Source organism: Patiria miniata, unplaced genomic scaffold, assembly GCF_015706575.1.
Source record: "Patiria miniata isolate m_02_andy unplaced genomic scaffold, ASM1570657v1 HiC_scaffold_22, whole genome shotgun sequence".
NCBI lineage: Eukaryota > Metazoa > Echinodermata > Asteroidea > Valvatida > Asterinidae > Patiria > Patiria miniata.
This window is the reverse complement of record NW_024037061.1, coordinates 10,891,877-10,913,838: the sequence shown is the minus strand read 5'-3', so window position 1 is coordinate 10,913,838 and position 21,962 is coordinate 10,891,877. Positions and strand designations below refer to the sequence as shown.

Genomic DNA, 21,962 nt, shown 5'->3' with positions numbered 1-21,962 from the left:
CTGTAGTTAAACATTATTGCAAAACGTAAGGGCTAAATAAGTTTATTTCAATTTTGTTATTGATATTTCACTAACACAGTAACAACATCAGCAGCGACAGAAATAATTCCTAAAAATGTGGAAAATGAGCAAAGTGGTTGTTCAATCTCCTTCAGAGATTTCCTTTCTTATAGACTGACAATACCCTTGAAAACGTGTACGGGTTTGAGTGTTTTCGTAATCCACCATTAAGTTTGACAGAATTGGGTTGGGAAATGAATAGTTTTTTGGGGACCAATATAGTTGGTTGATTCTTAGGTGTGAAGGGTTGTTTAGACATTAGGAATTTATTCATTTCCTTCGGGGTGAGCGGGAATGCATTTTCGTCCAATCAAGGTCCAATCAAGGACTCATCAGCTGCATTGATTCCGAAGAACCGGGGTGGTCCATTGGGAATAAACCCGTAGATTATGATAATAATGGTAACCGTGGTAGTTGGACACGTGAAATTAAAATTAAATATGAAATTGAAATTTCTCGTCAACTGTAGGACGGGATGAAATTTATCTACGAAACATGTAGTTTGAGGCTGCATTTAATACTGTCGGAGGTGTCAAATATTTATGTGTGTACTTATTCAAAGGAATCACTTGGGGGGGGGGTTAAGAATGGAAGGCGTTATATCTAGTGGGGCAAATAGGGGAAATGTTTGGAGGAATTTTGATGATACAAGCAGGGCATTCACACAGGCAGAGTACGTCATGAAAAAGATGTTTGGCTATAAGGCCATCGTAGATTTGTCCTTTGAACAAAAAATATAGGCAAGCACTTTTCAAAATTTCAAAGGTGGCTTCCATTTCTTGTTATTCTTCTTAGTTTTTTTTTTTCAAAGAAAAAAAATCTGCGATGGGCGATGGCCGATGGCCAAATATCTTTCTCACGACATACTCTGACTGTGTGCCAATTTACATACTTGTATCATCAAAGGCACAATAACAATTTGAGCAAAAGTCATGTGAGACTCACGTGTGTGAAAGTACATAATAGCTCCCCGGATGGCTAATCCTAAAGCACAATGCAATGCACGTAGGCCTCGCCTTCGATTACGTCATGGAATAAAAGTTGTCAGGTTTGCCCAGTTCGGCTTTTGTTATATAAAGGCGGTCCTTCGTACGTTCCGACACTTGTTGAGTTGGCGGCACTGCAGACGAAGTGAAAGTTTCGCTCGAGTTACTTCCTTGGCACAAGTTGGGTAAAGAGTCTGACAAACATGGCCCTGAAATTGGTTGCGTTTCTGCTGCTGGTTGCTCTGGCAACGAGCTATGCTGAGGTGAAGCCATGCTGCTACCCCGACCAGTACGAGATTTCTGCAAGTAAGTACAATTCATGTACTGTTGTGCTTTGAGGTTTTTTCTTCACCGACAAGCCGACAGCTTTAACCCTCCGACGCAGAAAGCACATTTACTAACACGCTTACAGTAAGGGGTCCCTCCGGGGACCCAGATATTTAGCGCCTTGGTTTGAGGCTACACAACACAGTATCTATATGTATACAATCTCGACATGTCTGTAGACTATAAATAAGGAGGTCATTGACAGGAAACAGATGTTGTATACATAGTCTGTGGTCAAGTCGTGCACTTGGCTACCCGCAAGTGACTTTGTTTTGTGCACGTGTATATGGGCAGCCCATGTTGTCAGGCTCAGATATGCCTGACCCGGGGTCACACACTAAAGGTGACTGCATATATCCGTAGTGGGTGTCTCTGGCTAGGATTAGATGGAAGATCACCAGAATTGGTTGGAAATTTTTTTTTTTATTAAGGTAATTAACCAAATTGGGTCCCCAAAAGGGCTAGTCTCTGCGTCGGAGGGTTAATGGTCGGAGTGGTCATGGTCGTCGGCAGGATTTTTTGAGGGGAGGGGGACTCCTCAGAAACGATGGGAGAAATCACCTGCAGTGGAAACATATAAACGCCCATGTTGTTAAATATACATTAAATTAACAGTAATTATGATTCGCCCCTTGTCTTCTGCTTTCGTTTTCTTAGTCCTTTTTGTTCCTCTCCCTTTTCCCTTTTTTGTAAGTGCCCGCCTTGCCCCCCCCCCCTCCTCCCGTACTACACCCAAGACAGTGTTGGACAGTTTGTTGGCATTTAGTCGTTGGCATGATAGTTGATTCTATTGGCAAATTGACATTGGCAAATCCATGACATCGACAATAAGCCGCAACTTCACAAAAATTAAGATAACGAAAACAACAAATCCTTTCATTTTGAAAACATCTATTAACTGATGTGTGCTTCAATGAACCGGCGCTTCTTTCTAAGAGGAGCGGAGATGGGTTTGTGGGTGTGTCATTTCCCTGCACCCTTTCCAAATTAATCAGTTATTACTTTATTAATGGACTAGGCCTATACCTCACACACAAAACACTTCAAGAAATTTCAAAACAATAAAAGACATTTCAGAGCCGGAAATACCCCGAAATACCGTTTCTAATGGCATACAACAGTTTCCACGTGGGGCCCCAGAAGGTCACCCGTTTCGACCAGTGTTCGCTATTTGTCGTCAGGGGACTTTCTTTCCTTTGCCACTTGACTTTTTAGTATATACTCGTTTCCTGTTGTGAGTGGTTAAATCGAAGAAACGCGCTTTGAACCCATCCTCCTCTGAGAGGGGGCAGTGGAAACTAGACCAATGAAACGAGACCTTTGATATGAACTCGGCATGTAACGCCACAATACCTGGAGTACTTTATGTCAACGTAATGTCTGGTAACGTACATAACAACATGTTTCAAAGGAAAATATTCTGTTGACTAAACTTTCAATATTGTCTGGTCAACCCTACATGTTGAATCAGAGTGCACTGGTACTGAATGTTTTTGTTCGAGTCCTCAAATAAAATAAAAGGTGTTACTGTAGGAATCAAAATATAAGCGCCAAGGCTATTTGGACACGTAGACTATGTTTCTTGTACTGACGTCAGGAACTGGTTCCGGATTATGGGATCAGGTACCTGTAACCATTACTTAACAAATTACTTTGTAAATTCTCAGACAGTAAAGAGAAAAGGTTTCAATGTCATTTGTGGAAAATTTCAAAACTGGAAACCAGGCTACTGGAAAAGCAAAACATTTTGAGTGTTTGGACACGTAGCCTCTGTTCTTTGCTCTGTGGTCTACGGTATGGACACTTTTGCACGGCAAGCGTCTTTGATAATTATGCGTGCACTGGCAGATTATGCAAAAAAAACACCTCGAGATTCCGACCATTCAGCGGGCAGCTTCTATCGTGTCTTCGGTAATTCAATGTTGTATGACAAAAACGTGGCAGCTAATCAACAGCTTCGGCCAAATTTCTGCTATAAACGAACAACTTCTAAAGGCGGCTCCGATTAGCTGGCGCGGGGTCGCGTAAAACACGCCCGGCCTCAGGCGTTCGTAGTGCAGCTCTGCACAAGTGAACGCCTGATCCTCAGACTAGCTAGCTTACAATGGTATTTGCAGAAGGACTCAGACCCGTTTTCAAGTCTGAGTTTTCCGAAAGTATTTGGACATTTACACACATTGTTCACACCATCGAATCGGACTCTTACCCATAACCCAGTGAGCTGATGTGCAAACAGCCCGTTCCTTTTGTTATTTGCTGTATATGTTCAATGTTTAATTTGGCGTTTACTTATGTTGTCCGGGGTTCAAAAAATGACTCAACAAAATTGCAAGTCTTTGTGTGATCATGCAATACACTCGATGTGTTGCAGGTATCTCAGAATGTGTACCTTGTTATTTTAATTCCGTAGTATTGGATGGACAAACAAGCAAGTGCGAGTGCACAATAAGCTCTGGCCGTCTTGCATGAAATCCATCAAAATGATCCCTGCCGGAGCTCAGAAATGCGACGCCCAAAATGATATGCGAAGCCGATGGCGCATGTGGAACACCATACTTTAGATGTTACCTAGATTTATAGCGATTTGTAACAAATAACACATGACTATGACATTAATGCACATTATTTTGCCTCCATTTACAAACTTTTCTCTAACATCTTTACGTATTTAATTAATGGGTTTTTTTCATAAACATCAATCAGTATTTAATTTATTTTGCTTGCTTGTTTTGAAAATTGCTTGTTTTGGTAGATATATTTTGTGGGAAACTTATGGGGCTTTATTTTGTTAAATTTCCCGGGGACAGGCCGACCGACCACCAAGTGACATGTAGAAGCTCCTGCCAGAGCTTAAAAACTATTCCTGCCTTTAATATCCCAACAAACATTAACTGGCCCAATGGTGGTCCTATTACTGCCGGTACAAGCCCGATACTGGTCGGTTCTGGGCCAATTACCCAATGCATTGCCCACGAACTCCGACTTCACCTCAAATCGAATCCTAACTTTGGTTGGTGAAGAGATGTGCTCATCAGTACAACCCCTTTCCCCATCGTATAGCCACCCTCAGTCTGATCTATTCTACATTTTCATTGTACAGGCACCCAGGCTGGCCTGAGTCACCAGGGCCACGGCACCGGTTACAGCGTTCATTCTACCTCCGCCGTGGACGCTTTGGACAAGAAAGTCGGCGAACGTGGCACCTTCTACGCAGAGGATGGAACGCCTTACGAATTCCAGACCATCAAAGACTACGGCATGGTAGGTTGACGTATAGTTCAAGACTTGATCATGTGGCCAATGTTAGCCTTGGTCAAGGCATTCGTCATTATTCGTCCGTACGTGGTAAACGATCGGCGGCACATCCGATATTCTCGCCATGCAGTGCATTGCGGCGCGAACAGCAACCCCATGCGGCCACTATTTTATGCAAATTATTTGCATTCGTCTGGATCCTCAATTGATGGACAAGTGTCAAAATTTCTAAGTTCCACAAGCGTGCCCCAAGAGTCACATGGCTTCCTCCAATTAACTTCAACGCCACACCCTTCTCAAATTTTGACAAGAAATGGCCGTTCCTGAATCGACAGTTTGCTCATATTGTTGGGAAAGAATGTAGTATCCTGATGCTACTTCATTAGTTGTGTATAAAGTCCATGGAAAGTTGGGTTGGAATTTTCAAGGAATTTTCCAACAAAATAGGAATGTTTTTCAGTTCCATATTTATGTCTTTGCCACATGTTTGCAATGACTGACCTTCATGAAGATAACGAAAAACAAATGGCGTCAGGATACCACATTATTTCCAATAACATTTTACTGTTTAACTTTCTGGTTTTTTTTCAACAAACACTTCGCTGTGTTAATTTTGGTTCTGCATGTTTTTTTTTCTTCACTAGGGTGTTGAGTACAAGATTGACCCCACACACATGCATTGCGAAACAGTGAAACTGGAGGGTACCATGACTACATGTGTCGGCGGTAAGAATGCTGCAATGCCCTTTAATCCCTTCATTTTTTTCACCCTCACAATTCCAACAATATTAAATGGGGGTCATGTCCCCAAACAAGTGTCGTTTTTTTAGGTGCCCTTTTTCAGTAACTGACGATTGAAGACGACTCCTTTTAATGTGATCCCCAATATGCTGATTTGTGAAATAATATAGAGAGATAAGGGGAAAAGGGAAGAGCGCCCCCTTTTGTCTGGAAAAGCGCCCCCTTTTGCAGAATGTGGTCTAACATGTATTTTGAATTTTTTTTTGTGTTGAAAATTGCAGCAAAAGCATGTTATACATTCCCTTTAACCCTTTCCCCTCTGTCTTTGTTTCCAGACAACGCCACCTATTCTTCTTCCAGTTACCTTGGCAACAACGCGCTGACCATCGACTGCTTTATCTACTTCTTCAACTACGTGGGCTACGTGGTTGGACAGCAAACCGTGTCTGTCACCCAAGGTGACTGCCTGCCGACTAGCTACAGCTTCTCCGGCTCCCTCGGAGGGGGCAAAGACAAAAGTAAGAAGCTAATGATTGCTCAATACCAAGGGCCATATTCACGAGTCGGCCATTATTACTGAATTGAAAGTTAGGTAAAATCTTAATTTTTGGAACTTGCGAAGAGAGAAATGAAGTAAATTTATAATTAATTTCAGTCTGCTAAGTGGAATAATTTAACATTTGACAAAAAAATGACAATAAAATAAGGCCGCATTGTGCCTGCAATAAATAGTCTGGCGTCATCCCATTCAACAGTTAACACTAATGAAATACACTCAGGACTCGGCAAAAATGGCCAACTGGTGAATGAGACCCATGTCACTAATGGCCATAATAGTGCGCCCTCTTGCGGCACATGATCGCTTATGCCACAACAATGTCTTGATCCAAGACTATCCCCAACCCAAACTTATACTTGAACTTAACCACATCCCACCCAAGCCAAGACTTTTTAAAGTCTACATTAGTCGGGTGAAGAAATAAAACAATGACATTTTGGTATTTACTCATTGTCATTTTGTTTTATGAATACAGCCGACATCCTGACTACTACTGGATTCTACAACTACGTGGCTAGCATCTCCGACCCAAGCAAGTACTTCGAGGTGCCCGACTACTGCGCTTTGGTAAACCAACTCTATATTTTCTATTAAACCCACTTTATATGTTCAGAAATTTCTTGATATTTTCTTGGTTATACAATAACTCTACTGCACTAAAAAGAAGTCCCGGATCCCATGCGTTTCAACTACTTCAGATGCATGGATCTTAACAAAAAGTATAAAAAGGACACAAGGTCCATCGGCTGACGATACTACGTGCCCTGAATCGGTCAAGGTGGATCCAAACCGAGGCTATACTGGTTTTACGTAGGAACACAGTTTTGTCACGGTGCACGTGTACGTTTATAGTGCATGAAACAAAGTAAGCTTTGCAGATGTACAGCCTCACTTTCAAATCTCAACTTAGCCTCGCTTTCAAATCTCAAATCCAACCGTGCCATGGGCCATGAGGATAACTTTTTGTTGAAGTTTTGTTGATATTTTTTGTTCTTCTCTTATTAGGACAAGGCTAAGAGCTCCGAGATGTGGGATATGCTCCGCTACAAAGACATTCCCTTCAAGTTTTAAGTGCGCCGGACAGCTTCAATCCAGACGACTTCGGAATGGAATTGACGGTTGAGAATCCCCAAACATTTGCAAGGGGTTTGAACAATAATGAGTCCCTGTTTAAATTTGATGGCTCGGTAGGTTTAAAAACTGCACACTGATTTCCCTGTTTTTTTCCTCAAAGTACCCGTTACCAAATATTAATTCCAAATAAATATTTTACTTAGTGGTTTTATGTTGTTGTTTTTTGGGAGAAGTTTTCCATTTTAATTAATGTCGGTCAATTGAAATTAATTTTCTTTGCGTTCCACACAAAACTATTTTCCCCAAAGAGAAATTTGTTGAGAGTTCTTGCAGCTGATTAATGTTTAATGTTGCTAAGAGAGCAAAAAAGTGATGTGCCAAAAGTAAATTTTCATTAATTCCGAACTCTGAATAAATTATTGAGGCTGACAAGTGAGGAAGATTATACAAGCTTGGGCAGAAATTCCATGTAGACATGTTTTAAAGGTAATTAAATTGATTAATTAAACAAGGTGGAAGTTAACATTTGGAAGTGTGCATTTTAAATCCTGACTCAACGACATTTAAACAGGGATGTTAATATTAAGACCACGCGGTATATTTTTTTGCGCTCGCACGTAGTTAAGTTTCGCTTTTTATAGTTATTTGGAGACGATTCAACTTGTATCCAGCTTTTTTTTGTCTCGGATGATCTTCAAAAAGGTTAATGGCATTTCCCTGAGAAAAAGGGATCTTTGAGAAATTGTTAATTTTTTTGGAAATTACAGTTTTGAGAACCTGGCGAGACTGAGTTTTTTTCATCAAGGGGTGTTAACATTTCTTCTCCGTTGCCTAGCCTAGAAAGGTCGCTTGTGTTTACTACTATATATGCTTGCTTTAAGTTTTATTCTAATGGATTTAAGAACAAGTACTCTGCCGATGTCCCTTTTTAGGTTAAGACCTTTGCTGTAAACGCAAACTTACTTGATGAAAGTCATTGCATGTTTAATCCGAACAACCCAAGCAACAGCAGTTTCAGCAATGAAGCAAGTTCAAACTTGTTGAGCAATTGGTCAGAAACCGTCAAGAACCAGAAAAATATAAAACAATATGGTCGACGCTATGTTCAGTAACAATGACTTATTACTTAAAAAAAAAATAAAGAATTTAAATATTTCTGCAGGACAATCCTATTTCTTCAAAATGATACAAACGATTTTTGTAACGGATTGAATGTTTGTTCAGGCATTTGCAAGATTGATGATTTACTTTGACTTTCAGAATTCTGTTTCTTGTATGGCTAGAAATGTTTTTACAGACATTGTGTGTAGTTTTCCTCTAAACATAAACATCTATTTTTTATAATTCATTGACTTTGCAAATAAAGGTAGTTTAGTTCAAAAAAACGTTTCTTATTTGACTATTTAATTATTTTGTTTTCATCTGATTAAAAGTCACTCGGTAAATGGCCATCCATGGAAATAATCACCACGGTATTCACAAGCGAATTAAAGTCAAATTTTGAAAACAATACTTTTAATTATAACTTTATAACAGAATAGAGACGCGTTCTTCTCATTTTTGTTGTTGTGTTTTAGACATTGCCTCTGGTAATATTATTTGATTTCCAGGCGCAAAGCCATTTGCCATTTGCTTCCAGTGTTACCGGAAGTGTAATGATAATTGAATATAACTTGAAAATGAAAGCATTTTACTACAGTTGATACTTCATAAACAATAATAAGTGAGGAATGTCGTACACAAAAATTGGCATGATAGCGTCTTTACTTGAAAGGGCGCCCTCTAGCGCTACGTCGAAAGACGGATGAAACTATTGCTTTTAAAAACCATCCATTACATTTTTGCAAAATTGCCCCTAGATACTCTTTATACAACCTCGAAGTATTTTGCAAGGTTTCAGAATCGTGACATCATAGATCGGAAGTTATTGTATGGAGAATTAAAAAATGACCAGTTTTCTAATTCAAATTCATTTGATCCGTGTTAATTTACTATGTCGCGGTCTTCATAGCAGGTCTTCGTGGTGTTCTTGAATGACTTATTTATCAAAGTTTACGGTTTTCCGAAAACGGAAACAGTGTTAACGGTCCCCTACCCCTCCCCCCGAAAGCCCTCTTTTTAAAATCAAGGCACCCAAAGTTTGAAGAGGGCGCTCTATATACGGCTCTGATGCAGACCATTATCGACCGAGGGGCTGTTCCAATCCTTGGTGTTTATGGTGACATCTGACTCGGGTCCGTAGCCATACCTGGATGGTGGGTGGGGGACGTTGTTGTTCGCGGGAGATTTTCGAAGGAAACTCTTTTGGCCTATAAGTTCCGTTTTTTCGCTAATTTATTCGTGTCGTACGCGTTTTAAGGTAATGCGATGATTTTTCTTAGGAACATATTTGTGCAACTTTATACTCCTCTTAAAATAATGTATGAAAAGTATTTGACATTCCTTTTTGGTTAATTTTGTTGAAAGTGCACTTCTTATGCCTTACCGGAAAACTAAGGGCGTGGTTGCTATGATGTCAACTTAAGAAAGACACTGTTCAGTTTAGAGATTTTCTGTTCAAATTGTGAACCCAAAATTTGCCGATTGAAAACAAATGTGAGAAAGGGTTGCTTATTGGCTTTATTACCATGTTTTTTTCACAATAACGAATCACCAATTTTTGGAATTTTTTTTAACTTATGAACAATTTGGGTAAAAAAAATGTTAGGCCCCCCCCCCCCTCAAGCAAAATCCTGAGTGCGCCATTGTTCATTATTGGCAAAATAAAAATTGAAAATAAAGTTCAATGGGACACGAAGGTACATTGACAAGCCCTACATTAAACACATTTAAAACATTGCATAAACCCTTTAAGGTTGACGACACCCCCCCCCCCCCCCGCTACAGTCTGTGACCAAAGCTGTCTCACGCTTCGAGATTACTGCGCAGGCGCGAATCAGGATGGCCCAATGATTGGTTGCCCGGTCGGATCGGCTGAGCTATAACAGGCCCCTGGTGCGATGAGCTGCACCACTTGAGCTTGAGATTTACTGATCGCAAGTCAAGGCCTGGTCGCGAAGCCAACCCTGAGATCAGACAACTTCTGAACAAGCTGAGTTTGTACAACATGTCTGCCAAGACGATTGTGTTTCTGTTCCTGGTTGCCTTGGCGACGAGTCACGCCCAAGCGCCGGCAGGGCCGTGCTGTTATCCCGACCAGTTCGTAATCGCTTACGGTAGGCAGAATTCTTGGTCAACTCTTAAGTTTGTGGCTCCTATCAGGACTCAGTTAAAAATAACAACTCGTGTACGTGAATTTACTTTCAAAATGAGAGGTGGCTGTAGTGCAAATATCCAATAACCCTATTACTACTGAAGTCACGCAATGTTTACCGCAATGCACTGCGGGATCGAGTGGGGGTCGCCGCACCGCGCTCGCTATAGAAAACAACTAGTGTTGTGTATTTTTGGGTCTGGATTATTTTACTTTGCGCCACGAAAGCTTTCGAAAATGACACTGAAAAGTGATAAAACCTTTTCTCAATTAATGTAAACTGTATTTCAGGTCGATGATTCGGAGAAACTATAGGTATTTTGGCACGCGTGACTGTATGCACTGTGTACAGCGGGCAACCCATGCACTTGTACGCGGCAGGAAGTTTCGGGGAAACACGCTGCTGCAAGTGCAAGCGGTACAACCGGTACAACCTCAATAAATAGTTAAACCAAATAATGTGACCTGCCAAAGCACAATGAGGAATAACCCCCACCTTTGACTTTTCAAGTTATATACATCATGTTAAAGCGCTTTCCAATGATACAAAATGTATTTCTGTAGCTGAATTTATTCCAAAGATATGCCGCAGGAACTTCAACAGTGACCCGCCAATCTTCGCCAACCTCATTTCGAGAAAAACGGCTTTGAAAAAAAATACGCATTGCGCCACCAACGGCAGTGATAAACGTTCTTCAGTTTTTCCACTTTTGGGGTATTTTTTTCCCCAACTTGCATAGTGTGAATCTTGGATACCTTGACTACTCAAAAATACAAAAACAACCAAAATCAATTTTGACATGATTTTTCTACTATATCCGACTTCGGGCGTCGATTACTCAAACAAGGTTTTGGGGGACATTCCTCATTTTGCCTCAGTAGTACATCAAAATGGAAACGTTTAACCACGGAAAATACATACACAAAAAGACAGATCGCGCAAGTTCTGTGAATCAATTTGCAGAATTGTTTTTCTCCATCTAATTTTGTTTGGCACCTGGGACCGAGTTGACTTGGGACCGAGTTGACTCGAACAGACTTGGCTTGGGACCGAAATGACTCAAAACCATTTTGGTCCGGGTCAACTCGGTCCCTCAACTCGGTCCCAGGTGCCAAACAAAACTATGGAAAAAAAAATTCTGCAATTTGATTCACGTTGCGTGATCTGTCTTTTTATGTACGTATTTTCCGTCGTTAAACTTTTCCATTTTGATGTAAGCAGCGTGTTTCCCCGAAACTTCCTGCCGCATACAAGTGCATGGGTTGCCCGCCCGCTGTACACAGTGCATACAGTCACGCGCGCAGGGGCACAAATCCCGAGGGATGGGGTATATATCCCCCCCCCCCTACTTTTTGACCGGGGGGGGGGGGGGCTATTGAATCGTCTCCCCACTTTTTGTGATGAGAAAAAAAATGCGGATTTTGAGTTTGCTCGTACCCCCCGCCCTGCAAACAGGACGCTGGGATACGCCGATGAGCTGCACAGAATCTTGTGAAGGAAGTGGCCTATGACCTATGTATAAAGCATCTGGCTGCACTGAGCTGTTTAAAGAGGTTGTGGAATGCTGAAAGTCGTTTTGTTTTTTATATTTTTTTTTATTGTAGAGTAGACCCATATACATCATAATGACAAACTCCCATTCTTTTGTAATGTGCGTTTATATGTTTATAAAACTGAAATTCATCGAGTAATTTGTTGGTCGGCGAGCGCATAATTGAAATCAACAGTCGTCGGGTTCTTCGTAAAATCAGAAAAATCGTGACGTAATAAACAGGACTCGTTTATACAACGCTGCATAGGGAGTCCTGTCACGACTTACTATGTTTTGTTTGCTGCCCCCAACGACAACTTTTACACAAATTGCACGTTCGGGTCGAAACAGGACCTGAAAAATAGCTCTCAAAAAGTACCTTTTGTGTTCATTTCATGACAGAAACGATAGTCGTTTTTATTTCATAACACCTTAGGCTACATAATTATACCCGAAAAATGACGGAAATGTCTTCGAGCATTCCACAACCTCTTTAAGACCGCAGTTAGCCGTACACGCAAATGCTAACGGATGTGATTTCCCCCATGTGGACAAATTTTGAGCGTCGCATTATGCTATCTGACCGATCGTGATTCGAAACGGAGCCAAAGCAAGTGACGAGAATTGAAAATTTACAGCACAGATACGTTTAACAGATTTTCCTGCATTATTACGCTTTTCAACGAAATAAAAAGCGTTTATGAATGGGAATAAAGAGTGATATGACTCAGTCTTAACGGCCGTTTCAAACCTTGCCGGCGTGGCCGTGATGACGTTGCAGGTCACAGGTCACGCAAAATCTATCCAATCAGAGCGTGAATTCATCACAGTATCCCAGCGTCCTGATTGCAGGGCGCGGGGTACCGGCGAAGATTTTGAGGTATTGTCCGAACGTCCCAACAACTAAAATGTATTCAATAGCACTGAAAAGTGGAGAAACAAAGTACAAAAGCTTTAAGTATACATATTGCTATACATCTTTATTCTGAAGTGCCCCTAGTGAAATGTGGTGTCCAGCCCCTTCCCCCCCTTTCGAATTTGCACGGCTGGACAACTATAGGATTTTGGTCATCCACCATCCCCCCACTCGCCGGCACAGATTTAAGCCACTGCACGCGCGCTAATACCGCGTGATATTATATGGCCATCGTGACTACTAGCGTATGCATACCTAAATTCTCCGTTATTTTAAAGAATCATCGACCTGAAATACAGTTTACATTAATTGAGAAAAGGTTTTGTCACTTTTGAGGGTCATTTTTGATAGCTTTCGTGGCGCAAATTAAAATAAATCAGACCCCGGTACATAGTTTTCTGGAGCGAGCGCGGTGCGGTGACCCCCACTCATTCAATCCCGCAATGCACTGCGGTAATCATTGTGTGACGTCGTAATTAAATAGGGGTAAGGGCCTTAAAGGAGCTTCTTGACATGGATTTGTAAGAAGCGTCATTTGACGCTAGGGGTGCTATTTTATTTCATTTTTTTCTGACCATTTTTGGGCCGCAAATAATTCCAAATTGTATTGTTCCATAACTAAACTGGTTGGATTTTTGTTTGTTCTATGGACAGTATCACTCTAAAGTTGATATGTTGAATTGCTAGAAAACTTGCATAAAACTCAACAATTGTGACGGGGGAAAGCACCTTTTAGGTCCCTTCAATAGAGTTTGTAGTGTACTTTATATTAAAAACTACGATCAGATAAAAGTTTTGCTTCGGGACTCTGGTTTATTGCATTCAGCTTTTTTTGGGGGGGGGGGGCATGAAGGTAGTTGAAACCCAAAACCCACCCTGTCCCTGTACTCTTGGTTGAACTTGTAACCGTCAAATGTTTAGCACATTTCTGACGGAAGAAAAACAAAAGTCCCCAGATTACAAGGTTCAATCCAAACAAACGAACACACCTTTCCGCACGTAAGCACATCCGTCACGTTCATAATGGTTGGTTATTTCCTTCTGACCCAGAAATCTCAAATTCAAGTCCTTCATCTTTGTATCTTGGTATCAATCAGCTCATCTCTGGTACAGGAACTAAAAGTCGTGCTTTTACGATGGCTTCCGTCCCTGTCATTTAGCTGTTCCCTGTCAGCCTGCATTTACCCCCCCCCCCCTTGTACCCGACCTACTAATTGACTGACTGACTGACTGACTCCCCGCCCCCCCCGACTCCCCGACTGACTGACTGACTGACTGATTGACTGACTCCCCGACTCCCCGACTGACTCCCCGACTCCCCGACTGACTGACTGGCTGACTCCCCGACTCCCCATCACTTGTGAATTAGACTGTTTCCTGACTCACTGACTGACGTTTCACCTGAAGGCTATTTTATACTGCGAAAGCGAATGCGAATTTCTGACGTCACGGTCAGTTGTCCCGCTGGTCGGATGTGATATTGTGTGAATATTCATGCCTTTTTCCAGGTTCCCAGAGTGGAATCAGTCATTTTGGAACAGCAGCGGCTATCGGAATATTCGCGAATTCCGCATTTGACTTCACCAACAAGATGATTGGTGAGGAAGGTACTCTAGTCGTCGAGGGACAACCACCCAAGGACTACAAAGTCATCCAAGACTACGCGCAGGTACACAAAGCATGATGTTGTTTTACTGTTTGTTGAGTTTATTTCATTTGATATTTAAAAAATTAAATAAAAGATTTTGACGGAAGAGGGGGCATGACCAAAAGAGCTAGCATCCCTTTAAATCTAGATAATTATATATACTGGCCTCCTCCTGTCACCACGAACACATGCGAGCGAAGTTCACAGAAACAAAAGAAAAGTTTTCACTCTCAACCACCCACAGCACGCAATGTGTACATAGGTTTCCAGCAAAATTTGTCCCCAAAAAAGGATTTTTTTTCAGTGCAGTAGCTGGCTTAGTCCGAGGATCAGCCATTCACGTGACAGTTCAAGTTCAAGTTCAACAATTTTAGCTTCAAACCAAGCACCAAACATTGTGTTGCAATTTTGGTGCCCTTCAACTTAGCAGTTCCTCACCAAAGATAAACCTATGCAGTGGTGTTTTGATGAATGTGGACGGGCACAAGAAAACTTAAATGTCTTATTAAGGAGCCACAGATCAGAAGACACGTGACTAGAGGTGAATACGTTGTGCAGCGCCACGGTGCGAACGTCCAATTATCGCAGCATGCTAAGTTTATGCGACCCAGAGCGCCAACCAATCTGAATCGACTTTAAAACTGTGACGTCATTTCGATCAGTGTAGAATAAGCTGTTGACTATTCAACTTGGAGCAAGTTCGGGCAAGGACCATTAGTCGACTAATGGTTGATTTGTGACGTTACTTACGCCTGCGCACTAATAGCAACGTGCGAACGTATCTAGTCAAACGCGTAACGCAGCTGGTCAAAATGTCATCGCAAAACTTCTGGGTCCTGGCTCCCTGCTGTACGTTATGAATGCGCGCGGCTATTGATTACCAGCGATGCAACCAGCCCCAGTAGACTGGTTCCAAATAGTCGACTAGCGTAGTCAACCATCGTCGACTAGACAGAGTTCGGGCTAACTTTAGTCGAACTATGGTTAACCATTGGGTCAACAAAGTTCTTGCGCGAACTTGACATTGGCCGCCATGTTTTTGTAATACGACAACGGGTTGCCGCGAAGACCCGATAGAAGGCGCCCACTGAATGGTCAGAATCTCGAGGTCAAGGCGCAATTAATCGGCATCGAATCTGCTCGCATACCTTTTCCGCGAAAACATGCAGCTGGCTGCGGTCTGAATAAAAAGGTCACACCACCATCACTTTGCACAGTTTTACACCAAGAAGGATCATGCATACATTAATCAAATTAGGTTTTTGCCCTTCACCGACGTTTAAACTGTGTATACTCAGTGCATACATTATTTTAATGATCCACGGTCAGGAACGTATTTTTCTGTTCAAACTTTTTTTCCGGGACGAACATGAAATTAAGCCCTTTTGATTGCGAAAGATTTGGAGTGAACGTTATGGACATGTTTGAATCAATGGTGAGAAATCGTCGCTCTAAAAACGAAAATTTAGATACGTTTCTGACTATACCTCGGGAAGTATGTGCACAACATCCAGGTACGCACCGCGCGTACTCTGCACCCTCCATTCAGACGAAACACAAAGGGTCGTAACAATACACCTTGGCGGATGCTCTGAGCACCGCGCACCGGGCACCGCGCTCTGCAACTGTCAGGCCTGACCCTCAAATCCTCCAACTGAGGAAGTTGGGCCTTATCAGTGAAAACAAGATCTCCGTTTTGGATATGAAATTGGGCAAAAGGTGAGTTATCATTGAAAATTGGCTAGGGCAAATCCTGGTTCATGAACTATTCAAAACATTGGGGTCTAGTTGAAGAAAAACAACCCCAAACATTCAGCCCCAAAAGCGGTTATATTAGATTTTTCTGATATTATCCCACGCATGCTTTTCTTGGGCTTTGACATTCATTAATGTTTTAGCTGGTATTTTGCGCATATATTTAACTTTACCGTTCTTCGAAAAAAGTCACATTTTTGAACGAAGGATGGAGTATTAATTAACACAGACGGTAAGTAAGGAACGTGCAGCTCTATATAATGTTCTATTGTGATTTAGTATAAGCCATTGAGGTTTATAGTGTAAGCGCCATTGCATAGCAGATAGAGCGGCGTAATTGGTCAAACACGTGCATGAGGTTTCAGGTTCAGGATTGGACCCTTTTTCTTCTCCAATTTTTTTTGACAGGTCTGGGGTCCCAGCTCTGTCACTGGATCCGCGCCTGGGGTGTCTGCTGCCCATGCAGCCCCACCCCACCTAACCCTATCCCCATCCCACCCCATCCCTAACCGCACACCTGAGCAACCGTGGCGCACCAAGGATTTGGCTGGGGGGGGGGGGGGCTCACAATTTTTGTTTCAAATTTTTTAGAAGTTAAATTGTTTTTTTTTTTTGGGGGGGGGACTATTTTGACGTTGGTGCCACTTACACCGTATTCTACTCGAAAATAGGCCACATACATATCACCAAGGTCAAATCGTGGGACTAAAACAAAAGTTAACCAGGTGCGCCACTGCTAAGCAACCCAACGTTGTTATATGGCACTGGTGGTCCGTGACTCGGATTAGGGCGGAAGTTGCAACCTCCTCCACTTGCTCCGTAAAAGCCAAAAGCTTTCCCCTCGTGTGCTAAACATGGTTGACAGAAGGATTGACAGGTTGTTGGTTATCGAGAGATGTTGATCTGAAGAACATTCTTATTACCCGGTAACAGAAAAAAATAAAGAAGTTGGGCGTCAAGAAAGAACACAGTTAGCACAGCAGTATAGCTTCCACAAAACATCCTACGGCAGGTTTGCACAGCATGTTATGTTTGTTATGCTTTGTATTTATTTTATTCATTTATTAATTATGTCTGACATCTGCAGGGAGTTCAGTACACCATTGATCGCGGTGAATCCAAGTGTGACAAAACTAAGTTGGCAGGCCCCATGCAACACTGTGTTCCCGGTAAGTGTTGAGTCACCAAAAATCGTGGACCTAGGACAAAAGGGTTAGGGCACAAACAATACTAAAAAGTTACAGTACCAAGGAATGAGGATTAGGAACAATTAACCTATTGTGGTAGAATCGCGACAACGCAGCTTGTGAAATATTGTCCAATTACATGATAGACGCGGAACGCGCAAAACCTGAGACAAACAAAAGTTAACTACAAAACTTCACAGGGTTGTTTAAGGGGCGTGGAATTTTCCGTCACTTGCTCAGGCTCCGTTTCGAATTCACGAAGGGTCAAAATGCATATTATGCGACGCCCAAAATTTGTCCACATGGTCCGCAGTGAAAAAGAAATCACATCCAGTATGGAATGTGTACATTTCTATGATAAAGTTTTCGGATAGCATTTGCGCGCATTGGCTAACTGCGGTCTTATAAACAGCTGCAGCCAGATGTCTTTATACCACCCCGCCTTCCTTCACAAGATTCTGTGAAGCTCATCAGCGTGTCCCAGCGCCCTGTTTGCAGGGCGGGGGATACGAGCGAACGGCCGGTTGGCCGATTTGCCCCTCAACTGTAAATGTGGTTCTGGATCTTCCATTTTTGGCTCTCTTTTCTAGGTGGAGCTATCTTCAACGCGACTGCTTACCTTGGGGACAAAAAGTTGAACATCGACAGCTACTACTATGTCATACTGACACCTCAGCAGCAAGGCCGATTGGCATTGTCGGTGACCCAGGGTGACTGCCTACCAAATAGTTACAGCTTCACTGGAAAGGCCGGACCAAGTAAGTGCATGCATAATATAGAGGCCTTTCACAACCTCGTCCCCGATTGATGTACGAACTCAAACTAGGTTTTGCCCTTCACCGACGTATAAACATTGTATACTCAGTGTGTTACCTCCCGAGTTAAAGTTGGAGACAAAACACTCGGATGAGACTCGAACCCACGACCTCCTGCTTTCTAGTGTATTCGTCTTACCACTCGACCACCGAGCTAACGGGATCGGTTGGCTGGTTTAAATCTGATGTACATAGCAGCGGGACCGCATTAACTATTCACAAGATGGAATGTTTGCGTCGGGGTGATGTACGATCTGCTTGCGCCAAGATGTTCCCCAGCAGCCGGTGCGCATGCAGTGACACCAGTAAATAAATTGCCGTAGACACTATAAATGATAAGTACTCTCACTTCCAAATGCGGGCCAATTATCTACAACTCTCGAAAGTGTTCGAACCACATTTTAAGCTGTATACTCACTTCCACCTTTTGTTTAATTTATTGTGGGTGTTAGTCGATGTCTCGATGACTTTTGGATGATCTTCCCTCCAAGGATTATTGTCACACCAAGGGCGGATCGGGGGGGGGGGGGGAGGGGGCCATGCCCCCCCCCCAAAAAAAAACGAACCCAATTTTTTATGTGACGTCGCAATAAAGGCAGGCACCCCTTACACTACCATATGCATCCTTTCCTACCAAAAAATGGTTAAAAATGGTCAGAAACTGCCTCAGATCGCACCACAGAGCATCTAGAATTAAAAAAAAAATCGGGGCCCTTAATCGCGCCCCGAACCTCACGCCTTAATTTTGGGACCCACTTTTTGGGGGACCAATTTTTTTTGCACCCCCCCCCTCCTCAAAAAAAAGTGTTCTGGATCCGCCCTTTTGTCACACGAAAAGTAGTCCTAAAGCCCGTCGCCATATTGAAAAAGGATCCTTCCGCTCTATTGAAAAAGAGAACGTTTCCCGTCCAGTGTTCTTCACATTGTCAGCAACAAGCTTAAAGTCTGGTTCAGATCTGGGACACCTCCCTGGTTTTGTTTGTTTTAGCAAAACGCCGATTAAGTGCCAGGACAAACAATACAAAACTAGGATAGGAAGAGATATAAATACACTGATAAAATCAGTTGCAGGTGCACATCCGTTGTGAAATGTAGACAGGTTTTTTCTCCGGACACTTGGCCTCTTGGCCTCCGGCTGGCTACGCCTATGCAGGAAAAAAGTAGCACCTGCCTGCTTCCCCCCCCCTTCCCCGCCCCTCCCTTTGACAACTACCCCTTTCCCTTGAGCCATTGGTGGATCATCAGGTTTTCAGGTTTCAGGTTTATTTCCAAACTTAAGGTCAGTTGAATACTGTATCGGGCAAATTTCCTCATTTAAAATGTTTTACTGTAAATAATTCATCCTTCCGTCTTTTTGGCGCTTGCACTATTGGATGATGTATAAAATAAATAAATAAATAAATAATCAGATGAAGCTTATTTTGATGGATCCGCCCTGGATGCAAACACAAACCCTTCTCATTTTGTTGTTGTCCAATTTGCTTCTGTACTCTCAGCCTCCATTCTTACCGTCACTGGCTATTTCAACTACGTGCAGGGCATTGCCGATCCTTCCGCCTTCTTCGATGTGCCTGACTACTGCCCTTCGGTAAACCTACGTTTAATGCTTTTGAAATACCTCATTTCCCGTCAGAAAAAAAAGAAAGTTCAACGATTCTTCAGACTTTCTTTTATATACTAGATTTTCTTGTAACTAATAGGCCTAGTCAGTGGCGAAGCAAGGATTTTGTCGGGGGGGGGGGACATCTTTGTTACAATAGAGGGCGCTGTTTTTTTCTTTCCAATTTATTTACAGTTCATAAAGCCGTATAGGGTCAAGGAAATTAAGGGGATTAGAATCGAGTACAAATAGTCAACTTCACTACACTTCTGTTTCATTGCTCAAAAAAGCAACTTTAAACAGACATTGTCTTGTCGTAGGATGCGGCAAATTTCATAATTTTGTGTATATGTGGGGAACCTGGGGAGAGGGGGAGGGGGGGGGCAATGGGAATTTGTAGTCCCTCCCCGCCCCCCCCCCCCCGGGCTACGCCACTGACAGTAGTAAGAAGGTCTACAGATTGGACATCCCCACTGAAGCAGCCAAAATCACCCAGAGCAGCTATAAAGCTATCTGCATTTGGCGATCGGATTTTGTGAAAGACACTTCTTTTTTTTCGAGTGGAACAACCCGAGCAAGACAGAAATTAAAATAGCACGAATATTCTATTTTGGTTTTCTGATAGTCTGAAATTAGAATGTAACCCTTGCAGTTGCATAGCGAAGCTCTTGAAATATTTTAGTCCCCCCCCGTTTAATTAACTTAATCTCTTTTGAAAGGAATTTGTTTATTGTTTTTCGATACTTAGTATATCACCGCAGAATCGGAGTTGCTGAAACAGCTGAAGTACCAGCGTGTCCAGTATTAAAGGACAACGATATAGTTGCGCCCGGTCGACCACAAGGAACTTGAACTGACAGTGGAGAGAATCGATGATTTTGTTGCATGGTGTTTAAAGATGCTGTATATCTTGTTGTTTATGAAACAGAAAAGCATCAATGCATGAATAAGCCCTTTTTAAAGGTAACGATTTAGTCACTTTAATGTAGGTCTATATTGCTTAGCATAATTATGGTAAAGATGTGGAATGGTCGGCGTTCGGCACTTGCAATCAACTTTTAAGTTGGACCGTGCGAATGCAGGGACAGTTGAGTTTGGCATAGCTATAAGTCCGATTCATATACATTTATGAGTGTCGTATCTAGCGCAGGGTGGGAGGGTGACATTCATTTTGCTCCCTATCATTCGTATTAAAAACAGAAGTGTTACTGAACGGGCGTGAACCATAATCGGGCTCATATAATAGCGCCCCCTTTGAAGTGCCCGGCCTCCATTCAACTTATTTTTCGTAAAAAAAGGGGAATTATTTTGGCATTTAAAGAACATTCTCTCCCCTGGGATCGAAAACTTGGATACTACACTGTCTGGGACTCGTGCTGGTGAATAAGAAACTAAAAGCTCAGTAGAACAAACTTAAAGCGGTATTATTGTCATCAAATATAAGGTACATAACTGCTGGTTCGTAATTTTGTGTCATATTTAAAACCACATGCTGCTTGGCCCAATTTCATAGCGCTGCTTAACAGTAACAGAAAGGTTGTTTACAGCAGAAAATTGTGCTAACCGTAAAGGGCTCATGCATTGTGACTTTCTTAATGATTATTATCACTGAAAATGCACTTTTGTGTCCCATTATTTGTACCTTGTTTTTTAATTTTCGTTTTTCCAATTTGAAGGGTCTTTTGATGCCTTTTTGTTTTGACAAATTTCCATATTCATGAGCCAAACTGTGATGTCATTCCGGGCAGAAACATCAATGTTACAGCTATTTTGGCACAAAAAGTTGCTGGCTATCTTGATATTTTGCTTTTATAAAGTATCTTTTCTTGGTTGGTTCGTTGTTGTGCAAGTACATGGCAGTACAGTAGCCCAATTAATGGGCAAACCTTTCTCACAATTAATGTTTTCAATGAGCAAATGTTGTGTTCACAATTTGCACAGAAAACCCCCAAACCGAACAGTGTCTAATTTCTGAAATGACATCTTAGCAACAACGCCCTCAGTTGACCTGAAAAGCATGGACAATTTAAAATGCTTAAAGAAGTGCACTTTTTAATAGAATTAACCAAAAATGGAAGTCGAATAATTTTCATATGTGTTCCTCAGAAAAATTCGCCGCATTAACCCCTATAGGCGCCATGTCAAGGCGTGAATGTGCCAGAGGTTGCGCGCGAAATTTCTATAGAAAAAAAATACGTCACTGATATCATTGGCTTTTGCTTTAATTTTCAGAAATGAACTATTTGAGGGGTTA

The 21,962-nt window shown here is 42.1% G+C and overlaps 2 protein-coding genes across 3 annotated transcripts; both read left to right on the top strand.

Moving 5' to 3' along the window:
* The first annotated feature begins 1,141 nt into the window (after window positions 1-1,141).
* On the top strand, window positions 1,142-8,392 carry LOC119730327 (development-specific protein LVN1.2-like). 2 transcript variants are annotated; one of them, XM_038203164.1, is made up of 6 exons: window positions 1,142-1,347; window positions 4,469-4,634; window positions 5,273-5,354; window positions 5,705-5,887; window positions 6,404-6,495; window positions 6,934-8,392. In XM_038203164.1, exons 1-6 carry the CDS (start codon window positions 1,250-1,252, stop codon window positions 6,997-6,999), a joined length of 687 nt encoding a protein of 228 aa, XP_038059092.1. In that variant the 5' UTR covers window positions 1,142-1,249; the 3' UTR covers window positions 7,000-8,392. The 2 variants fall into 2 exon arrangements, with proteins under 2 accessions (XP_038059092.1, XP_038059091.1); XM_038203163.1 differs by having other exon boundaries at window positions 1,176-1,352; window positions 4,474-4,634.
* A 1,632-nt stretch (window positions 8,393-10,024) lies between these two features.
* LOC119730849 (development-specific protein LVN1.2-like) lies at window positions 10,025-21,962 on the top strand. The gene is made up of 6 exons (XM_038203902.1): window positions 10,025-10,217; window positions 14,212-14,372; window positions 17,194-17,275; window positions 17,884-18,051; window positions 19,605-19,696; window positions 20,457-21,962. Exons 1-6 carry the CDS (start codon window positions 10,109-10,111, stop codon window positions 20,514-20,516), a joined length of 672 nt encoding a protein of 223 aa, XP_038059830.1. The 5' UTR covers window positions 10,025-10,108; the 3' UTR covers window positions 20,517-21,962.

What these genes read in the sequence shown, in the direction of transcription:
- LOC119730327 (XM_038203164.1), top strand. Translation starts at nt 1,250, where the DNA reads ATGGCCCTGAAATTGGTTGCGTTTCTGCTGCTGGTTGCTCTGGCAACG. An exon ending in CCCGACCAGTACGAGATTTC is followed by an intron (nt 1,348 to 4,468) that starts TGCAAGTAAGTA and finishes ACATTTTCATTG; the next exon opens with TACAGGCACCCAGGCTGGCC. An exon ending in CATGACTACATGTGTCGGCG is followed by an intron (nt 5,355 to 5,704) that starts GTAAGAATGCTG and finishes CTTTGTTTCCAG; the next exon opens with ACAACGCCACCTATTCTTCT.
- LOC119730849 (XM_038203902.1), top strand. Translation starts at nt 10,109, where the DNA reads ATGTCTGCCAAGACGATTGTGTTTCTGTTCCTGGTTGCCTTGGCGACG. An exon ending in CCAGTTCGTAATCGCTTACG is followed by an intron (nt 10,218 to 14,211) that starts GTAGGCAGAATT and finishes GCCTTTTTCCAG; the next exon opens with GTTCCCAGAGTGGAATCAGT. An exon ending in CACTGGAAAGGCCGGACCAA is followed by an intron (nt 18,052 to 19,604) that starts GTAAGTGCATGC and finishes CTGTACTCTCAG; the next exon opens with CCTCCATTCTTACCGTCACT.